The 27,438-nt window shown below is 40.9% G+C and overlaps 1 protein-coding gene across 4 annotated transcripts in view; it reads right to left on the reverse strand.

Annotated features, from left to right (window-relative positions):
- yap1 (Yes1 associated transcriptional regulator) overlaps nt 1-26,935 on the reverse strand; it is a 43,797-nt gene extending 16,862 nt beyond the window's left edge. For 2 of the 4 annotated variants that reach the window (XM_017708035.2, XM_017708034.2), the window contains exons 1-4: nt 26,307-26,935; nt 24,252-24,487; nt 1,868-1,986; nt 1-106 (exon numbers count right to left, since the gene is read on the reverse strand). The exon at nt 1-106 is cut by the window's left edge and continues 8 nt beyond it. In XM_017708035.2, coding sequence (XP_017563524.1) covers nt 1-106; nt 1,868-1,986; nt 24,252-24,487; nt 26,307-26,507 — 662 coding nt within the window. In that variant the 5' untranslated portion in view covers nt 26,508-26,935. The remainder of the gene's footprint in view (nt 107-1,867; nt 1,987-24,251; nt 24,488-26,306) is intronic. The other 2 variants (XM_017708036.2, XM_017708037.2) reach the window with 2 other exon arrangements.
- Nucleotides 26,936-27,438: the final 503 nt, after the last annotated feature.

Below are 27,438 nucleotides of genomic sequence, written 5' to 3' on the forward strand. Positions count from 1 at the left end.
GGGTCCAGTCTCGGGTCCAGCCAGGACGTTGTTTTGTTCTTGTGGTTGATGTAATAGATCTCTCCCTCTGAAGTGATGGCCTGTTCCCAACCATCAGGAAGAGGACCTAAGAGAAAACCAAGGTTATAGCATGACCTCTGACATTCACATAACGCAGACCCAGTCATTTTACAGTGTTTCCCCGTCCTGCTCCTTTAGGTCCCCTAAACTTGCATTTTCCCAGTTCATAATCCTTGCAAGTAATCAAATCTCCAGCACCACAAATGTGCCTGTTTGTCCAGACATCCATTCTTTACCGACTTTATAACAATCAGAACTCAATCATTCTGCACTGTTTGGCATGTTGTTACCAAATAATAAGCCTCAGGATGTCAATGTCAGTATAGTTTTGGTCCATGCACCACAAAGACTGATATGTTGGCAAGTGATATCTTAAATCTGGGCTACGTAACTGATGCTTTTCAATCACAAACAATCACAGGATTGTTGTCTGAAAAACCACCTGCCAGTACAAGCAGAAAATTATAGTTAAAATATGTTTAAAAAGCTACAGACATTCTTTCATTTGTATATATGAATATTATGACACTCTATGCAATATTTTGGATGGACTGCCTGTATTGAACATGATTTGACTTCTCAAGATATCTATTTTTGCACTGTAAGATTAAAATGGAGACATTAGAAAAGGACAGGGGAGTGCAGGAAAACTACAGAACAATAATATACGAAGAGACACTACTAACGAATGCGCCTGCAGAGCAGGTAAATTACAAGCCATGAGCCTGTCTGAAGTATTCATTGAACTGTGAACACTTCTAAAATACGGGTGGAGACTATATGGCCTGTGGTCTTCTCAGAAAAAGGGCAGGGATGTGTGGGACAGGACTAGTCATGTTTTACGTCTGCTCACACTCCTCCAGGTCACTCCCTCTCCACAGCTCTCAGATAAGCATCAACTGTGCTGGAGGGTTGCTGCAGTGACACTCCCACCCTGCTCTTCAGCTTCCATTCACAGGCAGCCAAATGTTCAGGGGTTTGGTTAAAGTGGTGTTTGGCAGTGCTGATCCAATAACGTTGTCTATATCTGGTTACCAGTATCAATGTTACATCACAATATTGATCTTATTGTCAACAGGACTGTGTAATAAGACTGTGTAACAGTAACGGTACCGCATAAGATTACCTTTACAGTTTACAAATTTGTCTTAGTTCACATTCACAAAAATGAGATTTGTGAGTCTAAAGAGCCATAGAGTGAAAGTTGTTCTTGCATTGAAAATAAGATTTTTCCCCCCTTTCTATTTGTAAAACAATGAATATATATATATATAAATAAAATAATATATATATATATATATATATATATATATATATATATATATATATATATATATATATAAAAAAACACACACACACACACACACAAACCTTATATCTCCAGAACAGTAACATTCATCATGTCCATTCATAATGAAATATACACAGAATGTAAATGGCAACAGGTATTTTCAAATTATGTCAAAAACTAAAAAAAAATGTCAAAAATGGAGATACAAGGTTTTGACAGCAACAATCTATCCATCTTTCTCTCTCTAATACATACATATATATATATATATATATATATATATATATATATATATATATATATATATATATATATATATACACACACACAGAGCATCAGCATGGAATCATAAGCTCATGAACATTTTAATGTAAATTTAAATATCATGTGATGCCATGATTTATTCAAAAATTTGTGTAATGCTGAATTTTAGCAGTACAGCGTAGTGCTGGAATGAAGTACAGTTGGGTGGGATTTTTGGGTCAATGAATATACGAGAATGAGTTGTCTGCTGACCTGTGGCTGGGTTTAAAAGGTTTTGTTGCTGAACAGGCACAGGGCTGCCTGGGGCTGCGGAGTTCATCTGCAGCATGGCCTTTCTAGGGTCCTGCCAGGTGGTCGTCTGCTCAATGTGGCTAGAGAGAGAGAGAGAGAGAGAGAGAGAGAGAGAGAGAGAGAGAGAGAGAGAGAGAGAGAGAGAGAGAGAGAGAGAGAGAGAGAGAGAGACATAAGCAAGAGCAACACACATGCAAACATTAGTATGACAGAGCAGATATTCCTCTACTTAACACTGAACATGGCTTTAAAGCTGTTATAAATAAAATGTGCATAATTTTACCTCAATTTTTCACCTCAAATCAGCCACAAAACAGGCAGCAACATGGCAGCTACGACTGTTTTAGCCCAGCAAGGTACATTGTAGGTCATACAGGATCAGAAACCACAGAAGCAAGTCTTTTTGACATTACTTAACAACTCAATGCTGTTTGAAGCAAGTAAGTGATCATTTACACACGCCGGCTGCACAATACTAATTGGTAGGTATAAGCCATTATTTGTTAGCTATATTTGCCTCACAGCTCTGGAGCAAAATTAAAGAAGAAAACATCAGACACAAAATAAATCTTGGCTGAGTGACCACATGTAGTGTAACAGGGAAAATTCACTTTAAGGTCTACATAACTGATCTGAAAACAGTGCTAACCAACTAATCCTCACTTTAGTGGCTTCTAGCTGAGCGCATACATCCGTACCCCAGCTCAAATCCCTCCTTCAAACCAGAGTTGCCTGCCGAGACTAAAAATAGGTCTGTTTTGGGAGTTAATTTCACAAACTCAAGTTTTCAGTGTGGAGGGGCTGCTGTGCTGAGAGGAAGAGAGGAGGCACAGGGATCTGCGGAGTCAACTCTGGCCCAGATTACATGTGATCTGCTTGTGAGCAGAAGACAGAGGGATCGCTCGAGTGTAACACAAAGGATTGAGCGCCTTTCAAGGAAAACCATCCCAGACACACACATACACGAACGCACTTACTTGTGTTTATCCAGTCCCTAAACACAGTCAGTGAGGCTGGGAGAGAGTGTAGGGGCATTTGCTCCTGTGGGGTTTTGCAGGGTGAATGTACTTCACTGTAGTTTGCGCCATATTAAAGGTTTAGCAAGCATGTGCTGAGCTCGGACATTGTTTTTGTCAACTTGATATCAACATGTATTATGTATTATACAGGTTTTACACACACACACACACACACACACACACACACACACACACACACACACACACACACTTGATATTTTGAGCAATATAAAGGCTAACTGATCATTTTTATTTAATGCTGTGCTGTAACTCTAACTGGCCACTGTTTAGTCAAAATATGCAAAAACTGACAATGACTGGTGTGGAATTGCGCAGAAGTGAGGTTTAACCACTGTCCCATAGACTGCTGTTGGGGTAGGAGAGTTCACACGCACATCACATCGCAATGCATGCTGAGGACTGTAGTGTAGTGCATTGTGAAACGGACTAATACGAACAGAAACTTCTAATACTTCTGCAGGCCAGATAGGATTATGCAGCGAACCTGATCTGGCCTGCCTGCCTTGTGATTGAAATTTGGGATTTACATCGTTTTATCACTGTATCACAACCTACAGAAATGATCCAAACTGAACTAAAACTGTTTTATTAACTTACAATAACTTACACAACACACACACACACACACACATATATATGAGTAAACACCTACAAATAACTTTTCTTCAAAAATTTCAAGGTAATTAAGGAAAAAATAATGAAGGCTGAGTCTTTTCTTCACACTGAGATCTGTTTTTCCTTCAGTCAGAACTCCAGCCAGTGCGGCGGAGAAGCATTTCTAATTATTGCTTTGTTGGGACTTGTTGCTTGATTAAGATGGAAGGCTAATAGAGGAAAAGGCCTCGCTGGCAGGCCAGGCCTGGGCCATTCAGGCAGGGTCATGCCTCGGGCTCCTCCCAGCCAGCTCTTTCTCCTGCTGCCTGCTCCGACACACTGAAGTGTCAGCCTATTGAACAATCTGGCGCCACTTTTCCAAACGCTTTCACCTGCTGGACAAAGCCTCAGACAGAGCTACGACCCCCGAAAGGCTGGACGCTATTCACCACGATCCCCACTTTCGCCTCCGCTCGCAGCGCTGGCCTCTCGCTCCTATTTAAGTGGGTTTTGTCATTAAAGAATATGGAAGGCTGAGGTGCGATTCACACAGAGCTGAAACTGTGATATCATTTCTAACCGAGAAAGATTGATTATTAACCAGAGTTCAGAACCTCTCAACTGCTTTTCTGCTACGACCTGCGGCCAGATGTTACAGTGAAAACGAAAGAACTAGCATCACTGTGCCTTCGAAAGAAATCCCTGCCTGCCCTGTAGCAGAAAAAAAAGACAAATGGAAAGAGACATGATGAGAGAGCGAGAGAGACAGAAAGAGGAATACAAAAACAAGTGTAAGAGGAAAAGAGAGAAAAGAGACAGTAAAGGTGTGTGTGTGTGTGTGTGTATATATATATATATATATATATATATATATATATATATATATATATATATATATATATATATATATATATATATATATGTGTGTGAGTGAGTGAGTGAGTGAGTGAGAGAATCAGAAAAAGGAAATGAGATAGAGAGAAGAAGGTAAAAAAAAAAAAGAATGGGTGAGAAGGAAAGAGAGAAAGAGAAACAGAAAGAAAGGGTGAGAACAGTGAAACAACAGAGAGAAAGAAAAGGACAAAAAACAGGTAATGGAGAGAGAGAAAGACAGTAAGAGAAGGAATAGACAAATAAAGAAAGATGGTGATAAACAAAGAAAAAAGAGAAAGAAAAAAAAGACAGATAGACAGACAGACAGACAGACAGACGGAGAGAGAGAGGGAGAGAGAGAGAGAGAGAGAGAGAGAGAGAGAGAGAGAGACTGACTCAGCACTTCTCCCCCTTTGCTAAGCCACCCATTTTCAAGCCCCCTCTTGTTTATGCTTTGCTGATCAAAGGAGCTGCCAAATACACCCCCCTTTACTCCCACCCACCAGCAAACCACCCTCACCCTGCCCCCAACACACACACAGCTACAGCCAGGAAAACAGCCCAGCCTGCCGCAGATGAGGTAGACCGGGGGCCTCTTGAGGAGGGTCATTGGGGAGGGAAGGGGGATGACCATCAGGGGGAAAAGGGAAAAAAAAAAAAAAAAAAAAAAAAAAAAAAAGCACACAGAAGAGGAAAAAGAAAAGAAGACAACAACAAGCACGGAAGCAATTCCTCAGAACTCCACTGGCTCAATGGATTTCTGCAGTGCTGTTACACTCTGTGTCACCCCTACCCCTCCCCCCCAAGCACGGCTGCTGCTGGAAACTCTGACAGAGAGAGAGAGAGAGAGAGAGAGAGAGAGAGAGAGAGAGAGAGAGAGAGAGAGAGAGAGAGAGAGAGAGAGAGAGAGAGAGAGAGACAGAGAGAGAGACAGAGAGAGAGACAGAGAGAGAGAGAGAGGAGAAAGGGGGCAGTGTGTGTGTGTTAGTTTTAATTGGAACACAGGATGTGAGTGTAGATGGCCTCTCTAGGGTTTCAGTGTAAGGCTAGAAGCAGGAAAGCTCATACAGGTGGGCTTTATTAGAGTGGAGGGTGGACTACACTTTATTTAACTTAAATCCACAGCACTACACATTATTATGATAATAACAATGTGTAGTGGATCATCATCACGATCTCAATCATAATCATCATGATGATGATGATGATCTCCAAGGACAAACCATACCTCAAACAGACTCTCTCTAAACTTATTGTAACCTCTAGCAAATCTATACCTGCATATATATGTATGTGTGTGTGTGTATGTATGTGTATATATATATATATATATATATATATATATATATATATATATATATATAACAAAAACTGGTAACTTCTTCCAATCAGCATTTGAAAACTCCAGCTATCCTTTAACGTTATGTCGTGTGAACATTGCACAATGAACGGATCAAAAGAAACAGACCAAAATGACACTGAATAAAATGTCATGACATTAATGGCCAACATTTTCTTGCCTGCTTCAGTAAAGTTCAAATATAAGACGCTTACGACAGCAAAGACAAACTCAAGCACTCCACAGAGAAAGAGTTCACCCCTAGATGTGTAAACCACTGACTCTTCTACTTATTTCCCCTACCGAGCGGCCCAGACTGAGGCCCTCGCTGGGGCAGGCTGGGGCCTCGGCCAAACGTCTAATTCTGGTTTCTCCAAAATGACATAATACTAAACTTTGCCTTGATTTTTTTTTTTCAGGGGTTGCAAATACAAACAAGAGATATCATTTCAGGCCAAAACCTGAATCAGCCTAATAACAGGCTCAAAAACAAAAACGTCCTAGTGACACACACAGACAATGTGTTATTGTACTCAAAAACACACGGCCGGGGCCGGGGCCGGGGCCGAGGCCAAGAGCCTTATCGCTGCCTCACTCTCTCCGTCTGCTCATGCGATGTTCTTTTCAGGCTTCCAGCAGACGTTAGCCCACTTCAAAACCCCGGCACTCTGCCCCTGCTTCACCGAGCAGGCTGAGGATTTCGGGAAAGTACCGGGAAATGGGAGGAAAACTGAACCCCATCCAAGAGAAACAATGGCAGACACGCGTGGACATATAGAAACATATAATGTGTTTTCTATGCTCATTTGAAGCAGAGAGGCCGTCTGTTCTTCACTGAACAACTAAAATAGTTCTTTTTAATTCACTACATTATGCTTGTTAAGACCGCCTGGTATGGCCTGGTTTCCCGGACATAGCTTAAGTGAAGTCTTAAACTAAACAGCAGAGACAGCGGTGAATCACCCTTGGAAATACTTTTTAGTCTAGGCTTAAGCTTAATCTGAGTCTGGAAAACTGGCCGCAAATGTATGGGCTTTTATAGGGCAGCAGTAAGAAAACTAAAGCTCTCTGAAAAAAAGAGTGATGGCAATAGAAAGCAAATGAAACTTGAATCTTGCATACTTGAATCAGGGGGCCTGTGTTCTTTGCTTAACGACCATACTTAGTTTTAATTGACTAAATTATGCTGGTTAAGACCACATGCTAGAGCCTAACGTGTATAATTGCTTTTATATGATGTGAAATGGCTATAACACATTTGAATGGGGCTCTGTTCTTTGCTGAACAACTATTTTGTTAACTCACTACATGAGGTTTCTAAAAGGGTCTATGTTAAGGAAAACTGACTTAGCTTTACATTGTCGAAGCTAAAAAGCTTGATGTGGTACGTAAACAGTGTTAACGGTTCAGAACGTCCATACTTGGACACTAAGTTGCAAAAACAGCCCTTTCTGAATCGCTTTTGTGAGGTCATGTTGACATTTACATTTATCCGCCTGTTCAGCCTATAGCGACTTAGCCAATCAAAGCTGACCTCATTTACATACGACCAGTCTTAAAGGCACAGTAACAACACACACACGCCCATTTTCAGCCTCGGTTCTTTGCTGAACAATTGGCATAGACTGCATGTGTAATACTGAGGTGTATGACATGACATAGCACAGGTATATTGAGGTGGCCTATGCTATTTGCTGAATTACTATAGTTAAATTTCAATATATTATACTTCTTAATAAATGAGAAAGATCATTTTCATACTTAGGGTGTAATTTCCAAATCACAAAGAGCAGCCATTTGAATTATAGTCCATATTATCAATAACATTGTCTCAAGTTTTAAGTTAACAAACTGAGCTCAAACTGTCTGTACATGAATTAGACCAATCAAAAGCAGCCAAACAACCATGTGCCGTGACATCAAACCTACAACTAAACAGAAAGTCTGGCACAGTATGTCAAGTTACAAGCTAGAAAAAGTGGATTTTCTAGTCATCTTAGCCAAAATAACAGGCCTGGACCTTAAATTCCAGAATACAATAGCAGTTTAAATGAGATATTCTTCCTGAAATCTTTCAAACCTACTTGTTTAGAGAATTTAGGCTTAGAAACGTGAGTAACGATAGCTATGGCGCAGGTCAAAGTCCTTTAATGTCGTCTAATAGTGAGAAATAGACGAGCCTCATTTGGACAACTAGTCAATAAGTGACCGGTCTTGGTCATTCATCAGCGGAGTTAAAGCAACCAGACAGGCTGTTCACACACTGCAAACCAACACCTATGGCAACAGTATCCAGCGCTTCCGCTGGAAAAACACCATCCATGTCATGGCTACCGCTCCCAGCCGTGACCGGCCTCAGAGGGCCTCCAGCTGGGAGGCATTAGAGGAGATTGCAGCTTCAGTTATGCAGACAAAAAGTTCCGATCAGAGGACCTTTCAAACACCCGCCGCATTTTCATACGGGCAACAGCAAGGACAGCTGAGGGAAACGAGCAGGGAGCAGAGGATGGGGTCCAATTTCTAGTGCAGGCCTTGAAATGAGCAAGTGGGAGAGAGACAACCATGACCCTGAGAGAGAGAGAGAGAGAGAGAGAGAGAGAGAGAGAGAGAGAGAGAGAGAGAGAGAGAGAGAGAGAGAGAGAGAGAGAGAGAGAGAGAGAGACCTAGGGTCTCTTTCAGGTTCTCTTCCCAGCTGTCATCACCATGCTCTTTACTGAGGAAGTTAGTGAGCAGAGGTAACTCTCGAGGTTTGTGGGGGGTTTGAGTGGGCTCAGTGTTAAGGCTTGGACCCACCCAAGCACAGACACAGCTTTGATTGATAGCCCAATTATCAGGACCCTGTTTACTGAACCGCCGTTATTTTTTAAGAGAAAGGGGGAGAGGATGTGGGTGGTGGTAGTGGGTATCAGCCAAGAACTGTTTGGTGTCCAAATTTAGCTTGAGCATATTGAGCGTACTGTAGCTATCAAACTACATTTACATTTACATTTATGGCATTTGGCTGACGCCTTTATCCCGACTTACAATTTGATCATTTTACACAGGTAGGCGAAGGTGGTGTTAGGAGTCTTGCCAAAGGACTCTTATTGGTATAGTGTAGGGTGTTTACCCAGGTGGGGATTGAACCCCAGTCTACAGCGTAGAAGGCAGAGGTGTTACCCACTACACTAACCAACCAACTAGAGGTCAACAGTCAAGCAAACGTTTTCCGTAATACATCCCCAAAACTTCTCTCAACTCAATCAAACCATGTACAGGCCTTCATTAAGGCTGCGTGTTTGTTGACATGGTTTTCAACACAGTATGACTTACTGTGAACTATAAAAAGAACAAAACCTCAATGCTGAGTTTAGCCACTTCAGACAACAGGTGCCAAATCTGCTTGCGTGCACTTCACGCAGGCAGACACTACAGACTATGCTTGTGAATTCTGTCGCTTCTGTTTGTTAAATAAAAGAAGCTCATTTTGGACAGAAAACATTTCTTTGCTGATCGACTACATCTAGGCTAAATCTAAAAAAAATAAATAAATAGATTTTTCCCTTGGAATATTCATGAGTCATTTTAAACTGTGGGCTGCGCTGACCCGCCCTCATAAGTCATGCTGTTCCTCCCTCTGTCTGACCCTCTTTTCATGTTAAGAGTGGGTCCATCATTCGTTTTTAACAAGAAACGACACTCATCCAAAACTGACTGGAGTCTTTGCATTCATGCTCTGTTTAGCTGTGCAAGTCAGCAGAATACAACAAACAGAATGAGTGGGTGCCTCTGGTTAGTCCAGCATGGTGGCATGACCACACTGCACAGTGGAGCTCTAACTACAAAGGCTCTGTTTGAGGAAGAGGGCCAGAGCCTTCCTCTCTCAAGCTCCAGGGAGCGAAGCACGGCGGTGGCCGTGCGAGCGGACGGCAGTTTGGGCTTCCGTCAGCAGGATATCATCAGCAGAGATTACCCGGTGACCTCTTGACCCTTGGCCAGTTTTAGGCCCCTCTTTGAAGGAGGGCTTGTATCACGCAGCGAGCTATATTTTATTTGTTAAGCATTATAACAACGTTGGTCTTTGCAATACCGATATCACTGAAGGCTGCAACATGGTTAAAGTGTTATGGGCAATAACAAGAAACAACATATATCAATATTTAGTTGCAAACCAGTTAAAAAAAAAAAAAAAAAAAAAAAAAAAAAAAATTAAATAAATAAATAAATAAATAAATAAATAAATACATAAGTAAGTAAGTAAGTAAGTAAGTAAGTAAGTAAATAAATAAATAAATAAATAAGCGTTAGAAGAGAAATGGGGGGAAAAAAATAAAAATATCGCATAGCTACTTATTAGAGATGCACCGACACCACTTTCTCCCCTCCTGATACCAATACAGATGATATCTGATCCTTTACAATTGTCTGATACAAAATACCAATACTGATACTAACACTATCTAAGCTAAATGACCTATAGGTCGGTCCTGATACTTATCCATTTACACTTTTTAAATATTTTGTTTTGGTCAAATCTATGTTGTTTCATTACAAATAAAACAAACACGGCTTGGCTAGACAGCATTTTATTTATTAGATGCTTAAAAAAATTATTTTTGTTTATTTACAGTATATATTTAGTATTTAATACTATATCATTAGTAACAGGAACCATGTTTAACAACTTAAGTAAATGTAAAATATTCTTACAGCCGATCGTCGGAGGCGCACAGCAGGCAAGGCTAGAGAAACACTATGCTAAAGGCTAAATCAAGACTAAAGGCTATCATCATGACGACAATCCGGCGGTTCCTTCCGCTCTCAGAAACATTAACTCGGACTGCAAGTGACCACCACTCCGTTAGCTTGTTCTAAACACGAAAAACTGCCGTTACACATTCTGCCGTGAGTGTTTTTACTACTGCTTGTCGTCCCACACCGCGGGCATGTTAAGTTCTGTCTACTGACGTGAATGCACACATCAGAAATTGCGTTGTGGTGTCTGTCATAGGTATTGGCATCCCCATCACTGATACTGCGTTTAAGTGCATCAGTGGTACAACACTAATTATTATGCAGTTGTTGTTTACACCTCTCTAAAATGGGTTGCGATATTAACTGTAATTGTGATCAATTACATTATATTATGCTTTCTGAGCAGCTTGTTGATGCTGTTAGTACTTAAAGAACACAGACCAACTGCATGTTTCATAAAAAAAAACATCACTAGTCCTGCTGAACTAGAGTTAATGTTAAATATAACTGTATTTATAGTTTTTGATAGGATTTTTACACTGCATGTACCAACTTATCAAAACTCTCTAATGTCTAAGAATTGTGGTATAATTTTTTCCCCCATATCGCCCACCTTTCTTATGATACATGCAGTTTTGCTTCTGGAAGTACTCATAACACCCACGACATACACAGAAAGGAGTACCATGACAATTTATTACGATAACAGGACATTACATCACATCGCCCACCCCTAGACTGAACACAGAGGATACGTTATGAACTGTCCAGAATCTTAGTGCAGCCATTTATGCCAGAGAGTCTGGAAACTGATAAGGAAAAACAAACTGCAATACTGCACCAGGCCACAGAAAGAGTGTCCACAGAGGTGGGTAAATGTGAGGCAGGGTGTGAAGCGAGTGGTCTGTGGGAACTGTAAACAGTAAGCAGTCAAAGCTGAAAACGCTGCTGTTCATAGTGACCCCTCCTACAGAGACGGACATGAAGTGACACAGGGTGTATTGATGTCTGGGGTAAAGGTGTCTTACACACACACACAGACACACACACACACACAGGAAGATGTCTGTGTGTGTGGTCAATAAACCAGAAGTTTGACAAACACAAATCTATGCCAAATGAATAGCTTTAGAGAGCTCAGCAGACTGAATAAATCCTGACCGGGCTGACCAAACAACTGAAGCCATTCAGAAAAAAGAACAATAATCTAAACAAACCTACAAGAAATCCTGCTAATGGATAAACATTAAACAGTTTTGAACTGAATACAGTTTAATTCTTAGTATTGTTCATAGTTCTGAACAGACAGCAAGTGAAAATTCTAGTCTAATGATCTCAGATAAGCTTGTATTTTCCCTGTTAAATAAACAAAGTAAATAGCGATATGGAAATGATGGGCCAAAGCCAATATCCAGTATTTTGCAGTGACATGTCTGCCTATGCCAATACATAAACATTCATGAAATGCAATTTTTTAAGAGCAAGAGCTGCAATTATAGCAATTAATTAAAGCAAAACTTTAAATCTCCATTTTTGTCTTTTTTCAGTTTTTGGCATCATTTGAAAATGTCCGTTGTCCTTTACATAGTGTGTAAATTTAATAATGAATGGACCAAAAAAACCAGCCCAAAATGACTTGGGGAAGATGTCTGGTTCCACTGACGTACATTAACATTAAAGCAGGTTTTTTTCCTTCTACTGTAAAGTTACCCTTCTGGAGATACGAGGTTTAGTTCCACCAACAGCGATACATTACCAATGATGTTGTCTTAAGTTTTAAGCGGGGAAATTCACTCTAATAACAGCGCTTGTGAAACGCCGGTAGATGAGTTCCTCCAACATGAAGCAACCAAAAAAAGATGTCATGTGTTGTGACATCACAACCACAACTAACCAGCAGTTTGGTGCACTATGTTCAGTGTTCAAAGCCTCAAGCTGGAAAAGTGGATATTTTGACTGTTGGAACAAAATCTCCAAAACTGCAACCTTCTTTACTTGTAATGGAGCTTAAAAGTAACAAAAGAAATTCGGACCACTTGTTTTGGTCTGCTCATTTTAAAATTTGGAGACTGGACCCACTTATAATAAATACGTCATCAGATACAGGTTTAAAATACTGCTCAAATCTAAACATCTGTCCAATACAGACATGATTCTGATATTACTGTCCATCGCTAAAACAAAGTTCAGTAAAGCACTGACTTCAAAACTGATCAATGTTGGCATCAGCCTGCTGATTCAGCCCAGTGTTTTGATGAAGTTGTTCTGAGTGCAGGTCTGTCTGTTTATAAGTCTGGTCCAGAGGGCAGTCAGCCTGTGATTTTGCTCACACTGATCACATTTGCAATAACAAACTCGCACTCCCTCGTTCAGGCTGCCACACAAACATGCTACAAATGGAGCCAGGGAGAGAAGGCCAGCCCAGATGGTTTAACAGTTAGTGTCCAACCACACACGACAACAGCAGACTAGCCAAAATGCTCATACAGCTTTACTGCCTTAATTACATTAGTGTATGCATCATGACATACGGCGGAATCTTGGAAGGAATAAACCTCTGGCATTGACTAGAGAGGCTGTTCATGGAAATAATGTCTTTTAAAAACTAATCATAATTGCAAATTAAGGTTAAAAAACAAATAAAAGTTGTCGCTGCTGACCTCCAGAATTGTGGAACTAGGGGTGGGAGATATTTGCTGTTAACAAGACAAATTCTGCCATGTATTTATGAGTACATATCGTGAGTACTGTCAGCTCTTTAAGAACACTTCACTGTGCGTTTCAGCACAACGAGAGCATAGCTAGGCCTGTTTAATAGTTTTAGACCACTGCAGTGTGTAAACACTGAAACTACTGCATTCATACTTGTATTAATTTAGTTTATTTTTTCTTTTGCCGCCAACCCCTGTGTGGATTATCAAATATTACACAAATGATTTCACATTTTGTTACTGTTTGAAAACACCAGCTGCCCGTTTACATTGTGTGAACACGTTATGATGAATTAACCAAGAAAACTCATCCAAAATTGCTTTTAACTTTAGCAGTTAAATAAAAATAAAAGAAGATCTCATTACATTACTGCTCTTTTTTAATACAAGAAAATGCAGGACAGATCCAAAAGAAGCCCGAACGACTCCCCACAATCTGAACTGACTCCAGTAACACTGCAGACCCTACTTCACCACTCCTGCCAACACGGAGTTAACTCGGAACAAAAGTTTCTGTGTGTTTAGCTGCGCTTCTCACTTCTACAGCTCCAGGCGCACCATTTGTGACAAAGGCCCCAACGACACGGGCCTACAGCTCTGCAACACGCTCGTGTTTTTACAGTTTGCGGTTTTAGGAGTTCACCCATTTCCTAAATGAGCATGAGTGCAAATCTTCACAGCTACATAAGGAAATAAGGGGGCCATTTTGAGTTTATGGAGCTTGTGGCCACAGAGCCGCTGGTGGCACGACGAGTTACAGATCACCCAGTCGTGCTAATTAAAACACTTATCTTCCAGTTCCCCCCCTTCAGCAGCATCTTCCTCACCTACATGAGAGAAAACATAACCTGACAAATAAACGCATGAGGAACCTCTCAAGATGGCAGCTCCTTACACTGAGGGGTTTTTAAAAGGCTGAATTTATGTGCTTGGAGTTCGGCCCAGGGAGCTCATTAACAATTCATCGGAGAAGTTTCTCGCTTTCATACGGTTACAGCAACATGGAAAACTATTACACCAAGAAAAGGAACCCTGTTTGCTTGTTTGAGACGAACGGTGGACAATTCGACAAAAATCTAGTATCACGACACCTCGTTCTACTTAGTTTGGCAAGTTGGGATACAGTGCACCCGGAAAACAGTAGGCCGTGGGGCACCTAACATGGTGTAAAGTGTAAGACAGTTTTTATGTAGTTATATACGCTCAAGTAGAGTAAAGGCCCAATCCCACTCACCCCTCACCCCTACCACTGAGCCCTTAGCCCTCTGTTTTGCGCGTTCTCGTCTAGGAAGGGCGAAATGTTAGGGCTGCACTGCCCTCCAAATAAAGGTTTTTCAGAGACACGCTGCAAATGAAGTGTTATGAGAAGAAAAAAAACTGAAAAACCGGCAAGACGGCTGAGCAAGAGACCAATGAAACCCTCAAATGTGAGAATTTTCTCAGTTAAAAATGACGATAACCACTGTATTGTCTTAGTTTGATCTCGATCGAGTGTATTACGGTTGTTTTCTTCATAACAAGCATAAAAAAAAGGTAACATGCTAATACCACGGTCGCTAGCTAGCTAACTTTCCCGTTCCACCTTAAATAGTCCAGCAGTATTGACGTCTGAAGCGCCAAAATGTAACTGCTACTCCATTTAAGGTGGAACGGGGAAATTCGAACAAGAAGCTGGCGAATATCTGACATCAGCTTCATATCACTGAAGAATTAGGGGTGGGTCATAAATAATTGCCCCCCCTCTCTGAAGGCATATGATGGCTTCTTATTTCACAGATTTATCAAAACTATGGATGTAGAGGAAGTGAAATACACCGCATTTTATCATGCTGATCTTTGCTGAAACAATCTTTTCTCACTAATCATATTTATTTTAACACACATATTCTTATGTATTTATGATGCACCTCTGGTTCAAATACTATAGATCTGTAATTCGTTAAATGTGTTTGCATCAGTTTACCACGCCTGTTACAATTAACCCCATCTACGTAACCTGTAGCATTTGCACTCGCTTTTGGCCGAAATGCTCACAAACTACAGGCGCTCGAAACAAAGTTTACATGTTCATTTCTTGCAGAGATGTGTAGGTTCCCTTTGTAAAATACCATTAAACCTGATCAAATAAGCATCGTTACCCAAAAGCAAAATGTGTTCGGTCATGTCCCGCTGCCCCTACATGGGGGTGTTGGGGTGTGACTGGTTCCCATCGGTGAGGCAAACCTGCCCTCCTGCCTCTGGGCCCTCAGGCCTGAGGGCACTGATCAGGCCTGTTCTTAATAAGCCAGCGGAAACCCTGATTATTCCCCCTATTTGGCCTCAGTCTCTAAATTAGAACCCTTCATTAGTTTATGACCCTGGTCTGAGCACTTCTGCCCTGCAAAGCCCTTTCCCCTCAGATTTTAGGGAGGGAGGGGTGGTCCACATTGCCCCCAAAACGATCTCTAAACAGGCAGTTGAGAACTAAACAAGATGACCCCTCTCGCCCCCCGTTATAAATCAAAGCTCACAGCAAACTGCTTGGGGAACAGGGGGGGAAAAAGGAATAGGTCACCACATCATGTTGACCTTTTCCCACTCTTCTCTTCAATGGGGTTTATAATGGAAGCTGGCAGACAGCGAGGAAGGGGGGGTGAGAGGGTGAGAGGGTGAGAGAGAGAGAGAGAGAGAGAGAGAGAGAGAGAGAGAGAGAGAGAGAGAGAGAGAGAGAGAGAGAGAGAGAGAGAGAGAGAGAGAGAGAGGAAGCTGATAATCTACTTTCCATTATCTCTTTCAAACAAACACAAACCTGGGCCTACACAGGCTGATTATCACGTTTTACTCAAGTCACTCAAGGCTGTGTGTTGCAGTGATGTTACCGTAGTTAAAGGGTGTTGTTAGGCATGATGGGAAAGGGAGTATATAAAATACAATGTTCAATACATAACTTTTTAAAATTATTTTATTGTTATTATTACCCTTATTTATCATTACAATAATAACAACTAACAACAAAAACAACAACAATAATAGTAAATGACTATACCTGTAGTTAATAGTAAGGCTCTAAAACAAATGACTATTCCATGAACACAATGGTTTTAATAACTTGACACATTAATACAGAACTCAACTACTGTGTACAGTCTTATGTGTGAACGCCAATCAGATTTCAGAACTATAAGTGAGTTGCTTCAAAGGGGCCACATAAGAAAAACTGAATTTTACTCAAATTTTTACATACAGTAAATAATAGTTTGATGTACTATGTACCAGTCCATATATGGAAAGCAGGTCATTTTGAACTCTAAAACTAACAACATATTTACATACATACGCCTATTCAGCCTAGAGCAGTTCAGCCCCGCCCATTACCATGGAAGATATAAGGAGTGTTTCAGCCTGGTCTGCTTTTTGAATGAGGTACAGTTCAACGACCAATCAGAACAGACTTATTACATATATTGATTGACAAAATGATTTTGTTATATAAAACCACACAAATTTCATGAGTTAGACACAAGAAGAAAGATTAAATCCAAGAAAAACAGGATGTAGGCCCTTAAATCTCCGGACCACATCTGATGGCTTTCCACAGCATTTATTCCATGAATGGGTGAAATTAAGAGTGGTGCTAACATTAGTTAGGAAACTTTTACCTTCGAGTTCCCTTCTAAACTTTTTATCTAGCGAATGTGTGAGTGAGTCTATTTTTGGCTGGCTCACATGAGGGTTCGCTGGCGTCTGGGTTGAATAATGTTCACTGTTTCAGCAGCAAAACAAAGGCTGAGACACAGTGGCTGTCTCAGTCTCACCCCCACTCTCCCTCTCTCTCTCTTCCACTTTCTATCTCTCTCTTTCTTTTTCTCCTCTCCTCTGAATTGCTCAACCTGAAATTTGTTGACGCAGTGTCATGGCTGCGTCACCAACTGCGCCTCCATTCATGCCAAAACGGAAAAGCTCGCAGTCTCAGTCAGAGTCACTACGGCTCAGTGACTCACGAGCGGCCAGGCCACAAATAGAGCTCCTGCTGATTGGTGTTCGACATCAAAGAGCGGCCGCGAGTCATAAACGCATGCTCTGCTTCTCTGTTGCCATCTCTGACCTTAGAGGAGAGGGGTGCGTGAGAGTGCACGAGAGAGAGACGGACAGAGATTGGTCGACTTTCTCTCTAATCACCCCCCGTCCACACAGTCCATGTTTATAAATAGGAGAGTGTGGTTCTTGCTCTCTTGGCACAGACTGGCCAAAGCTGCCTGCAAGTCTGCAAATCCTCTGTCTACACTTTGATTTGGAGCGCCTTGTAAACACTATGAATAGACTGCAAATAACAATTTTGCCATAACGTTTTAGTCGAGATTTGCGCACCAATGCAAAAAAACACTATGTGGTGTTGGGTAGAAACCCCTTTGTAGACAACATGGCAAAAATATCACAGAAGGTCAGGACAGTTCAAGGTTGGGGTAGGTACTACGTTGGTAGTTCCTGTTATATTTCATTTATATCGTGATATAATTGATCAAATATGCTTTTCTGAGCAGACTGTGGAGATCGTCAGGCCTTAAAGAACACTGAGGTGCATGTTTTAGTGTTTAACTGTCTTTAGTGCAGTGCAGTATGTGAAATGTTTAAGAAAAATCACCACATTTGTGGTTTTTGATGAGATTTTTTGAATGTGGCACCACTGGTTGTTTTCTTCCGTTCCAACTTTCTGTTCATACGTTAGAAAACCTAAACATCATGATGCATATGGCATACATGACATGCTGCACTTCTTAAGTTCGCTAACAAACTGGAATAAACTAAAACAGAACATTTGTTTAAAAATAAAAAAACTATGATAAATATGATTATTAGGAAGGCTGGCTCTGTTGTAGGTGCCAAGCTGGACTCTTTGGAGGCTGAAGCAGAACAGAGGACATTCAACAAGCTGCTATCCATCTTGGACAACACCTCACACCCTCTGCATGCTACACTGCATGAACGAAGCATATTCAGTGGCCGTCTGTCACAGCTGTGCTGTGTTAAAAAGCGCCATGTGAGATCTTTCTTACCCACTGATATAAGGCTCTACGATGATTCTCCTTACTGCAGAGACGGTACTGATCTCCTGCTGTCTGAAATGTGCTGAACCACATCACTGTATCTCCTCTATGATTAATACACACCGAGGAATATATCACAACTATTACTGTAATGACTCTTTCATTGTGCACTTTACACTATAATATTGATGCAACTGAGTTAGTTATGCTTATAATACGTGCTCTTAGACTACCTCATTTCACTCAGTGCCTGCTGTCTAAATACAGCAACTCTCTCATATATCATGTAAATAGATATACTTTTATACTTTATTTCTCTTGAACTTATGCCTAGATTTATTTGTATTTTTCTACATAGTTTATGCAAGTTTAATTATATGTCTTGCTACTGAAACACTGCAATTTCCCTCCAGGATCAATAAAGCTTTGTTTTTCTTTCTTTCTATCTATCTACCTACCTACCTACCTACCTACCTACCTATCATTTTTGCACTCTGTGTTTGTAACAAAACTACTAACTTAACTTAAAACGGGTGTGTTAATAACTTAAAAAGCTCCCTCTCCAAATTATTACATATAATGGTTGGGAATGCTGAGGGACAGTTTTTCAATAGTTGTGATATCCAATTTAGTTTTAACTTTAGACCTAAAGTTTTTTTATTATTCATTCAAGGCAGTGTGGAACATGCAGGGTGTTACAATGCACAACAGCTACCAAACAAAGTTTTGTCCCAGACTTTACACTAATTTACCGTCATCAATATTACACAAACTCAGATGACACATGTAGGTTCACTGGTCATGTTGGATAGTAAATAAAAATGGCTATAAAGCCTACATCATGCTCCCCTGTTCCCATCACCACCACAGTAAAGAAGACGACATTTCAGTAACAACTATAAAGGGTCAGTATGTTTCTCTGCAATAAACCACCCTGAATGACTTTTTTTTTACATCTCTAGAAATAAAAAATGACACAACTGGTAAAAACAATTCATTAAATAAGTTGATGTTATAATGGGCTGCCATCCAATCAACTACATGTTACTGTGCAGTTTATGCAGTTACTATACACTAGTTGTTGTATACAGGCCCCTTATAATTAGCCCTTGTTATGATGCATACACTTGTGTTCTAAAATTACTGACCATACCCACAATATTAAAAACAAAGGTGATGTGATGCCACAGAAGAGCCACTTTTGGTTCTGTGAAGGACCTTTTAATGGATAGTTCTTTTGAGAACTGTTTCTATTGTAAAGTGATTAATCGAAGACACAAGGCTGACCCCCTGCTTCGATTCTTTGATTAATCAAGAGAGTTCAATTCAACATATGGTGCCGTGACCCGGATCGGATGACAGTTGTCACTACTACAGTTAGGCGAATGGGTCCATGCGATGTGAACGCAGAAGCAGTAAGAAAACCAGTTTACACTGATTAGACTAAGGGGAAGAATGTACTCCCACAGAGAGATCCCTAGAATACAGATCTAGGAAGCAAATGGATGGTGTTTCCGACTCGGGCCCATACCCATACAGGACAGAGCTGTTTCCGATCCCAAGGTAGCTACAGTTTGCAACAAGAGAATTGTGCGTGTGAAGAACCTCTACATGATATTAATGTTCCATAAAGAACCCCTAAATTGGTTTGTATCACATCAAGATTTTTTTTTAAATCTTAAAAAAAAATTCTTCACACTCACAAATGTCAAAGATGGTTCTTTCGGGAACTAAAAGTGGTTCTTCCTGTATTTTAAGAGTGCAAAATAAACTTAAAATACTTATGTTATGTACCACAACTACACTCTTCGAGGGTTCTTTAGCAAAGAAAATGGATCTATATAGAACCATGAACACTCAAAGAACCCTTTGCATGAATAAAGGGTTCTATGCATCAAGAAAGCATTCTTCAAATTGATAAGAGATTGTGTTGTATATGGTTCTATATAGAACATTTTAAAGAGAGTTCGATATAGCACCAAAAAAGGTTCTTCTATTGTACCACGCTGGTCATCAACAAAATAGAAGCACCCTTTTTGGTGCTATATAGAACCCTTTGCAAAAAGGTTTTGTAGCACAGCATATTCTTAATCTAAAGAACCGTTTCATGATGTAAAGAACCCTTTAATCATGTAAAGGGTTCCTTGAGTGTTAATGGGTTCTCCATCAATCTGAATCATGCAAAGGTGTCTGAGTGTTGGTTCTATATAGATCCTTTTTTTTAAAGAACCCTTGAAGAACCACCTTTTTATGAGCATATAAGCCTGCAAATAGATCATATTTTTATCGTTATTATTAAAAGCTATGATGACAGAACAGAATATATCATACATTCAGCATCAGAGAGACGTCACTACATTAAAAGCCCAATGAGAGCTCCTCTCTGCTGGGATTGAGCTCTGCTCCGATTTGAGAGACTTAACCACTAGGCTGAGAACCAATTCCAAAACACATACACTCAGAAACTCCCCCATCCTGAACCACAACCCTGTAAAAATGCATCAAACTTTAGGATTGTTCTCACACCCAGTGTTGTGTTTCACGTGTCTGAGACTACCATCACAAAAACATATTTAATAGCTAAATAAAGTAAAAATAAATCAAATAAAATAAATAAACAAACAAGATGTTTACTCATTCTTGTGTGCCTACACAAAAATATATATGTATTTATTTATGTATACTTTATACAAAAAAAAAACTGCTTGCACTTTTATTTTGCACAGCAGTAAATGACGCTTTTGTAATTTTGTATATTGCTATTTGTTTAATAGCTTAGGTTAGTTGAGATTTCTGTTTGTACATCCAAAGGAAAAAGTCGTAGTTAAGTCACATCCATTCAGAAGTACTCTATGATAATAATACTTTATAGCTTCTCATAGCATCATCGTGATATCATACAGCTTCATCGATACAGCCCTAACAATAACGATAACCTTGTACCTCTTTCTGCCCTTCTGTACCCCTATAGAGCTCATGTGGGCATTCACAGTGAGGAAAACAAAGTAGTTGTTGACAAACTGAACCAGTATCCTGTGGGAAAGCGGACCACAAACAGGGCGGGGGTCAACAACAAACAGTGAGATGAAGAAAATACGGTTCCCATCTCGCCCGGACCCCCAAACAAAAAGTGGGAAAGGGGGGGGGGGGTGGTCTACAGCTCCTCATTTGTGCATTCAAGCGCCCAAAGAGACAGTGTATAGAGATCAAACAATGCCCACACACAGACAGGGGGACTCCCCATGAATGTGTGTTCTTGAGAGAGCCTTTTAAAAATGTCTGACAGGCACGTTGCTTTTCCCTTTTCTCCCTCCTATACACCATTTTCAGGAGTTGACTGTCAGCGTCTGTGTCTTCAGGATTAGCCCCTCATTGTTTGATGCATTAGCCATTGGGAGACTTCCAGAAAAACTTGCTTTGGTGAGCCGTCTGACCGAGCGACAGGCATTTTTTTTCTCCTTCCTGTCCCAAGGGCCCTCTTTTTTTGCACCGTTTTCTGCAGAAAATGGCCCAGATGTTCTCCAGATGTTTCTCCTACAAACATCTGGCTTGAAAAGCTCTCCCTTTTTTATCCCAGTAAATCTGAGGGCGATCATGTTTGTCCAGGACCGATTGGTCAGACAGGTCATCAATTTTAAAACCCCAAAGGCTTTTTTACGCTCAAGAAGATATAATTATATAATTAAAGGGGAGCATCACTTGGAGTGATGGAGTGGAAAAAAAATCTGCAGGGTCTAGAAACTTTCAAACTCTCACTCTTTATGTAGAATAAACATTCTCACCACCTTAAAGGGTGAGAAGAGTTTCACTAATGGTTGCAGCGGCAATAAGAGTCGATGATATAATGCAACCATCGGTTTTTAGCTAGAAAACAACGGAACTTAAACACAATTTCACTCTTACTCCATATGTAGTCAATTAGCCAAGACACGCTTGATTTTTTTGTTTTGTTGTGGAGCTTTGAGGCTAATGTAGCTAATAACGGACATCTATATTAGCCAAAATCCTTTAAGGTCACGTTAGCCTCGTAACTCCAGAACGAAACTAAACAAGCAAGTGTCAGACATCAAACATGTCTTTTTGGCTGATTGAAAACATCTGAGGTCACGGGGGGACAAAAAAAAGGAGTTTCAAAAATAACCAATTACCCACGAAAACATGTTGTCACCAGTCTTACCCAGAAAACAACAGACTTGAGGAATAATTTAGCTTCGGAGCTACTGATGTGGCTAAAAAATGATGGACATCTACATCACCCAAAAGCTAGGTCACGCAGCTTCAGACCAAAACTAAAGAAGCAAACTTCAGACACCAAGCTCGACTTGGCCAACTAACTAGGCTTGGAGTAAGTGGGGAAACAACAGAAGGCCTCCACTGAAAGTAAAGTAGGTTTAGTCTTGCTCTTGCGGCCGAGTCCCTGAAATCAGGCAGATGAGTTTAGCAGGCCTCCCTGTCCTCCACTCACTCTCCCCTGCTACACTGGCCCTTTGTTCCTGTCTGAAACATGATCCACACAGGCGCGCACACACACACAGGGGAGCCCTGAGCACGGAGGCTTACGGCACAGCGCAGACTCATCCGAGAGAGGCTCTGTGTTTACACAGATTAAAGGAGACCGTCTTATTTGAAGCGCTGTGTGTATTCCAACCCGCACTCAGACCATTTAATGTGTGCTTCAGATCAACACATGCTATAACACTATCAGTCATCTATACACTGAGCACAGCAGGCTGGCTGCCCTTCAACTCCCTGAAGTCACTGTACTAGTTTTACTCCACTAGGCCGTACAGGGTAGGCAGACGTGCCATTCTAGTTGTGTTACTTTTTTAAGCAACAGAACATGAGAAGAAGTGTTTTATCATGGCTGGGATTTTACTAGCATATAAACCAAGGTGGTGCACAGCTTGGAGCTGAACCGCCCCACTCTATCTTTTCCAAAACGTATGTTTTTATATTTCTGTATATGGTAACGTAACGGTTAACAGCAGTGGTTACTGGGATATTACGTAAAAGTATAATGAGAAAAAAATATTTCAAATTTTAGAATGCTTTTCCACCAATCAGACTCAGAACTACAGTACAAAACTTAAGCGATTGCGTCAATTTTTTTTTAAAACATACGTTTGGTTCAATTGTTGGGATGTAAACAAAGTCATTTAGGGTGGTTTGATGTGAAATCGGAAGGCGCTATAAAGAAACTTAGACTCAGATTTCTTCACAGTGGTGACGAAGGTTCAGGATGGAAACATAGCCATGTAAACACAATGGAAATGGCCATTTTATTTATTATTCAAAACGATCAGTGAACCACATCTAGATTTTTGTATTGTATGTAATGTTAAAATAAATGTAAATCAGAAAAAAGGAGTTTTCGGGCACCCTGTGTGCACCTTTCCACAACGACAAGATCTTAAATAGTAGGTTTTAGGCCAAAATCTTATATCAAAACTATCATCTTAGGCACCAAACAGCATATTTGTTACTATTTTGTGTAACAAGGAAGCTCTAATAGGCTTATTCAGTGGTCGCCACCACTGTGATCAGTTCTGATAGCGCTCTGACTTGACTGTGTTTACATCTTAACAATTTACTTAAGCGGAAATTTTGAAAAATCAGTGGAGCTCCCCTCTAAACACCATTACGACGCAGAGGTGCAGAGAAATCAGTGTCAAAGAAGAAGCTGAATCTCTGTGTTTCAGAAGAAAACCTCTCCCAGATGTCAGGCAGAGGTCAGCTCTGGGAACATGGGTGACTCACACTTCTGCCCGCACTTCTTAACAAACACACAGAACGTGCGACTCATTCACAGAGTGTTATTGCTTCTGAGCTACAGCTCGGATATCCCAGCAGCAAATCAAAATTCCTATCACAGAATTTCGTCCAGTTACAATCTACAGGGAACACGTACCTACGTGGTGAACAAAACGTAACCTACTCAGATTGTCAGTGAAGGGGAAAAAAAAGAGAGACCTCTAAAAGAAAGAGTCTTGGCTGTAGATGAGATAAAAGGAACTGCCTTAAACGACTCACTTTAGAAAGTATCTCTGGCCCGAAGCGGTCTTGGCCATCTCCCAGCCTGGAGGCAGGGGTACGTCATCAGGTATCTCGTACGAGGGCTGGCGGAGGTGCTGAGGGGAGGTGCCCGTGGGGGTCATGGCGGTCAGCCCGCCTGGCGAAACAGCGCCCAGCTGCAGGGAGGCTGGTGAGGAGTGTGCTCGGACATGCTGTGGAGTGAGAGTGCCGGCCGTGCCTGCGTCTGTGCTAGCCTGGAGGGGGGGCAAAAGATCAATCACAAGTGATTGTGAACCCTGGAGGGGACTGGAATATCTTGTAGTTCACAGAACTGCACAAAAATACCACAGAATTGCTTGATATTCACAACATAAGACAGCAATCACAGTAAAACAGGCCATGTGATAACAGTATCCACCTGTAATCTAATGTGGCTAGTTAGGTATTACACTGGAGTAACAGCTGTTTTTTCACTGCACATTTAACCGTGCGGTAAAAATATAAAAGCGAAGTAAAAGTATATTTTTTTGAGAAAAAAATAAAAAAATCCATGTCTGCCACAGAGTTTAAACACAGAGGCAGAAAACAGACCCAATATTTGGCAAATGCATTAAAGGCAGCTTTCGAGAAAGGGGAGTATGGTTTGTTAAGTCAGTGACTCACAGAACAGCCTGAGTCACACGGCTGTTCCAGTAGATCAGGATGAGAAGAAGAATAGATACATTAGAGCTGGCTCATTACACCATTATAAGCAGGTAACTGCAAAGCCAAACCCTGATGCAAGACAAACGTGACCAAAACAATATTACTACTACTGCTACTAATAACATGTAGACAACTTTTATACATACAGAAAAGTGCAAATTAAGATGTTTCACATGCACATAAACATATCTCTGTTGTCAGAAGAAAACCTCTCATCTCCAAAATGCTAACTTTACAGAAGAAGGAAAAAACCTACTGTAATTTCAATGCAAGTCAATGGAACCAGAACTTTTTCCAAGTCATTTTGGGTCCAAACTTTTTTTTTTGGTCCATTCATCATGAAATTTACATACAGTGTAAAGAGCAATGGGTATGTTCAAATAAAGTAAAAAAAAAAATAAAAATGTCAAAAATGAAGATACGAGGTTTTCTCCCAACAGAAACAATATAAAATAAGTGCAACTGAAAGAAAAAGAACAAAGATGGAGAAAAAAAAGGCTGAAATCATTACATGTTGTCATGCTTTACAGTAGGAATATCCAGCACTTGCCGGACCGAAGCCCAGATATGGATTAAAGTTGTGAACACTGGAAGGTGGAAATCCACTCGGAGCTTTAAACACTACTAAAGGAGCTTTGAGTTCTTGAGGAAATGGGTACAAATGTGAAAGCAAAGCTCTCCTGATGTGGCCTAGTGTGGTGTGTGCTAAGCTAAGGAGGAGTGAAGAGAGGAAACAGGAGGCCTGTCCCGGGGCAAATCTCAGCTCAGGGTGAGGAAGGAGGGGAGAGGAGAGGCGCTGCTGCGCATGCGCACACGACCAAAAAAAAAAAAAAGAAAAAGGGACAGTAGGAAAGTCAGCTATAAACTTTACTCCTGCTGCGTGTTCAATCTTTCTCCCTTTGTAGGACCTGTTTAAGGCCATAAAACATCTGAAATGAGCCACATTGCAAAATAGCGCGAATACTTAGCGTTTAAACGCGTTTACGAGGCACATTTATGTAACACAAGCTGTTTATGTGGCTGGGAACTTTTTTTTTTTTTTTCATTAAAACGTATAAGATAAACACCACAAATGACAAGTTTGGGGTTGAAACAGGCAAATAAAGGTTCCAAAGGGAGGGTGAAAAGCGTTAAAACGTTTAAGCAACAGTTTTAGTGATAGAGATGAGTTGGCTGCTTATTCAACAGCTTCTTTTTCTAATTTCCCGTTCCACCTTAAAAGGTGCAGGCGCCAGAATGTAACTGCTGCACCATTTAAGGTGGAACGGGAAACTCGGAAAAAGAAGCCCAAGTTAGCTAATGGCTTGGTTTAAGCGTCACATAGTCTCTGGAGGGTTGTGTTGTGCTCATTGCCGTGTCTTAACCTACTTGTCTGGAGTGGGACTTTGGCTCTGGAGGTTTGAAGAAGGAGTCTGGCAGTTTTCTCAACCTCATAGGCACGGAGGAAGGCACGGCTGCGTTTTTGGGGTTCATCACGGCGTTGAAAAGCGCCTCCAGATCCGTCTCTGAATCCCCCCGGACGTGGACGATCTGGTGGCCGGCAGGAGGGTTGTGCTGGCTCGGATCCATGACTGCCAAAGATTAAAAACACACAAAAATAAAGAGTCCTGGGAAGAAAATTCACTCTAGCGCCGACGCCGCTCACAAACTGTTGGAAGTCACCGAAAACTCCAAAAAGGAGTGTAGAAAGGACAAGACTCTCCTCAGGTTGTTGTCAGTTAGCTAGTTATCCGAGTCAAAAGCAGAAAAACAAACAAACAGGCAAAAACTCAGCCAACGGTTTTTTGTTTCTGCTTCGCGAGGACGCGCTGAGTAAAGCGGTCACGCGCATATCTACCCCAACGGTCACTCTGCGAAAATCCTTCCAAAAAGCCGAAAGTGATTTATTTTCTAAGAAAGAAAGTTTCCGCTCAAAGTTTCAAGCGTGATAAACGTTTCCCGAGACATTGGAAGCGAGAGCAGTGCGAGTTAGGAAATCACTGCGCACTCACTCCGCTAAACTTTTTTCCCTTCTCTTTTTTTTTTTCTCTCTCTCCCAACTTCGCCTCCAACTTTCTGGGCAGGACTTTAGGGAAGTTCGGATCAGTTCAACGAACCGATCCTTTCGAACTGTGAATCGAAAGCCAGATTCCCGGATTCAAATGTCAAGTGATCCTTATCCTTCTGAAATAACACGATTATGAAGATTACTCGAATATACACGATCATCTCCTACAGCGACTTTCCGTCCAGCAGGTGAGTTAGATAGGTGTCTGTGCACGTACTGAGTGATTCAGTAACTGTGCTAGCTTCTCTTTAAAGGGACACTCCATCGATTAAAAAAAAATACATATAATTAAATGATTAAGATACAATCAAAGCCATTCAGAGTGGTTTGGTGTGAGATGCTCCGTTCTAGAGAAACCTGCCGAGTCAAAATTGTTTACAGTGGTGGTGATAGGAACCAGACGTCCACCTTTAAAAGCTCCTACAAAGAAAGTTATTACATAACTTGGTTAGA

Source organism: Pygocentrus nattereri, chromosome 7 (genome assembly GCF_015220715.1).
Source record: "Pygocentrus nattereri isolate fPygNat1 chromosome 7, fPygNat1.pri, whole genome shotgun sequence".
Classification (NCBI taxonomy): Eukaryota; Metazoa; Chordata; class Actinopteri; order Characiformes; family Serrasalmidae; genus Pygocentrus; species Pygocentrus nattereri.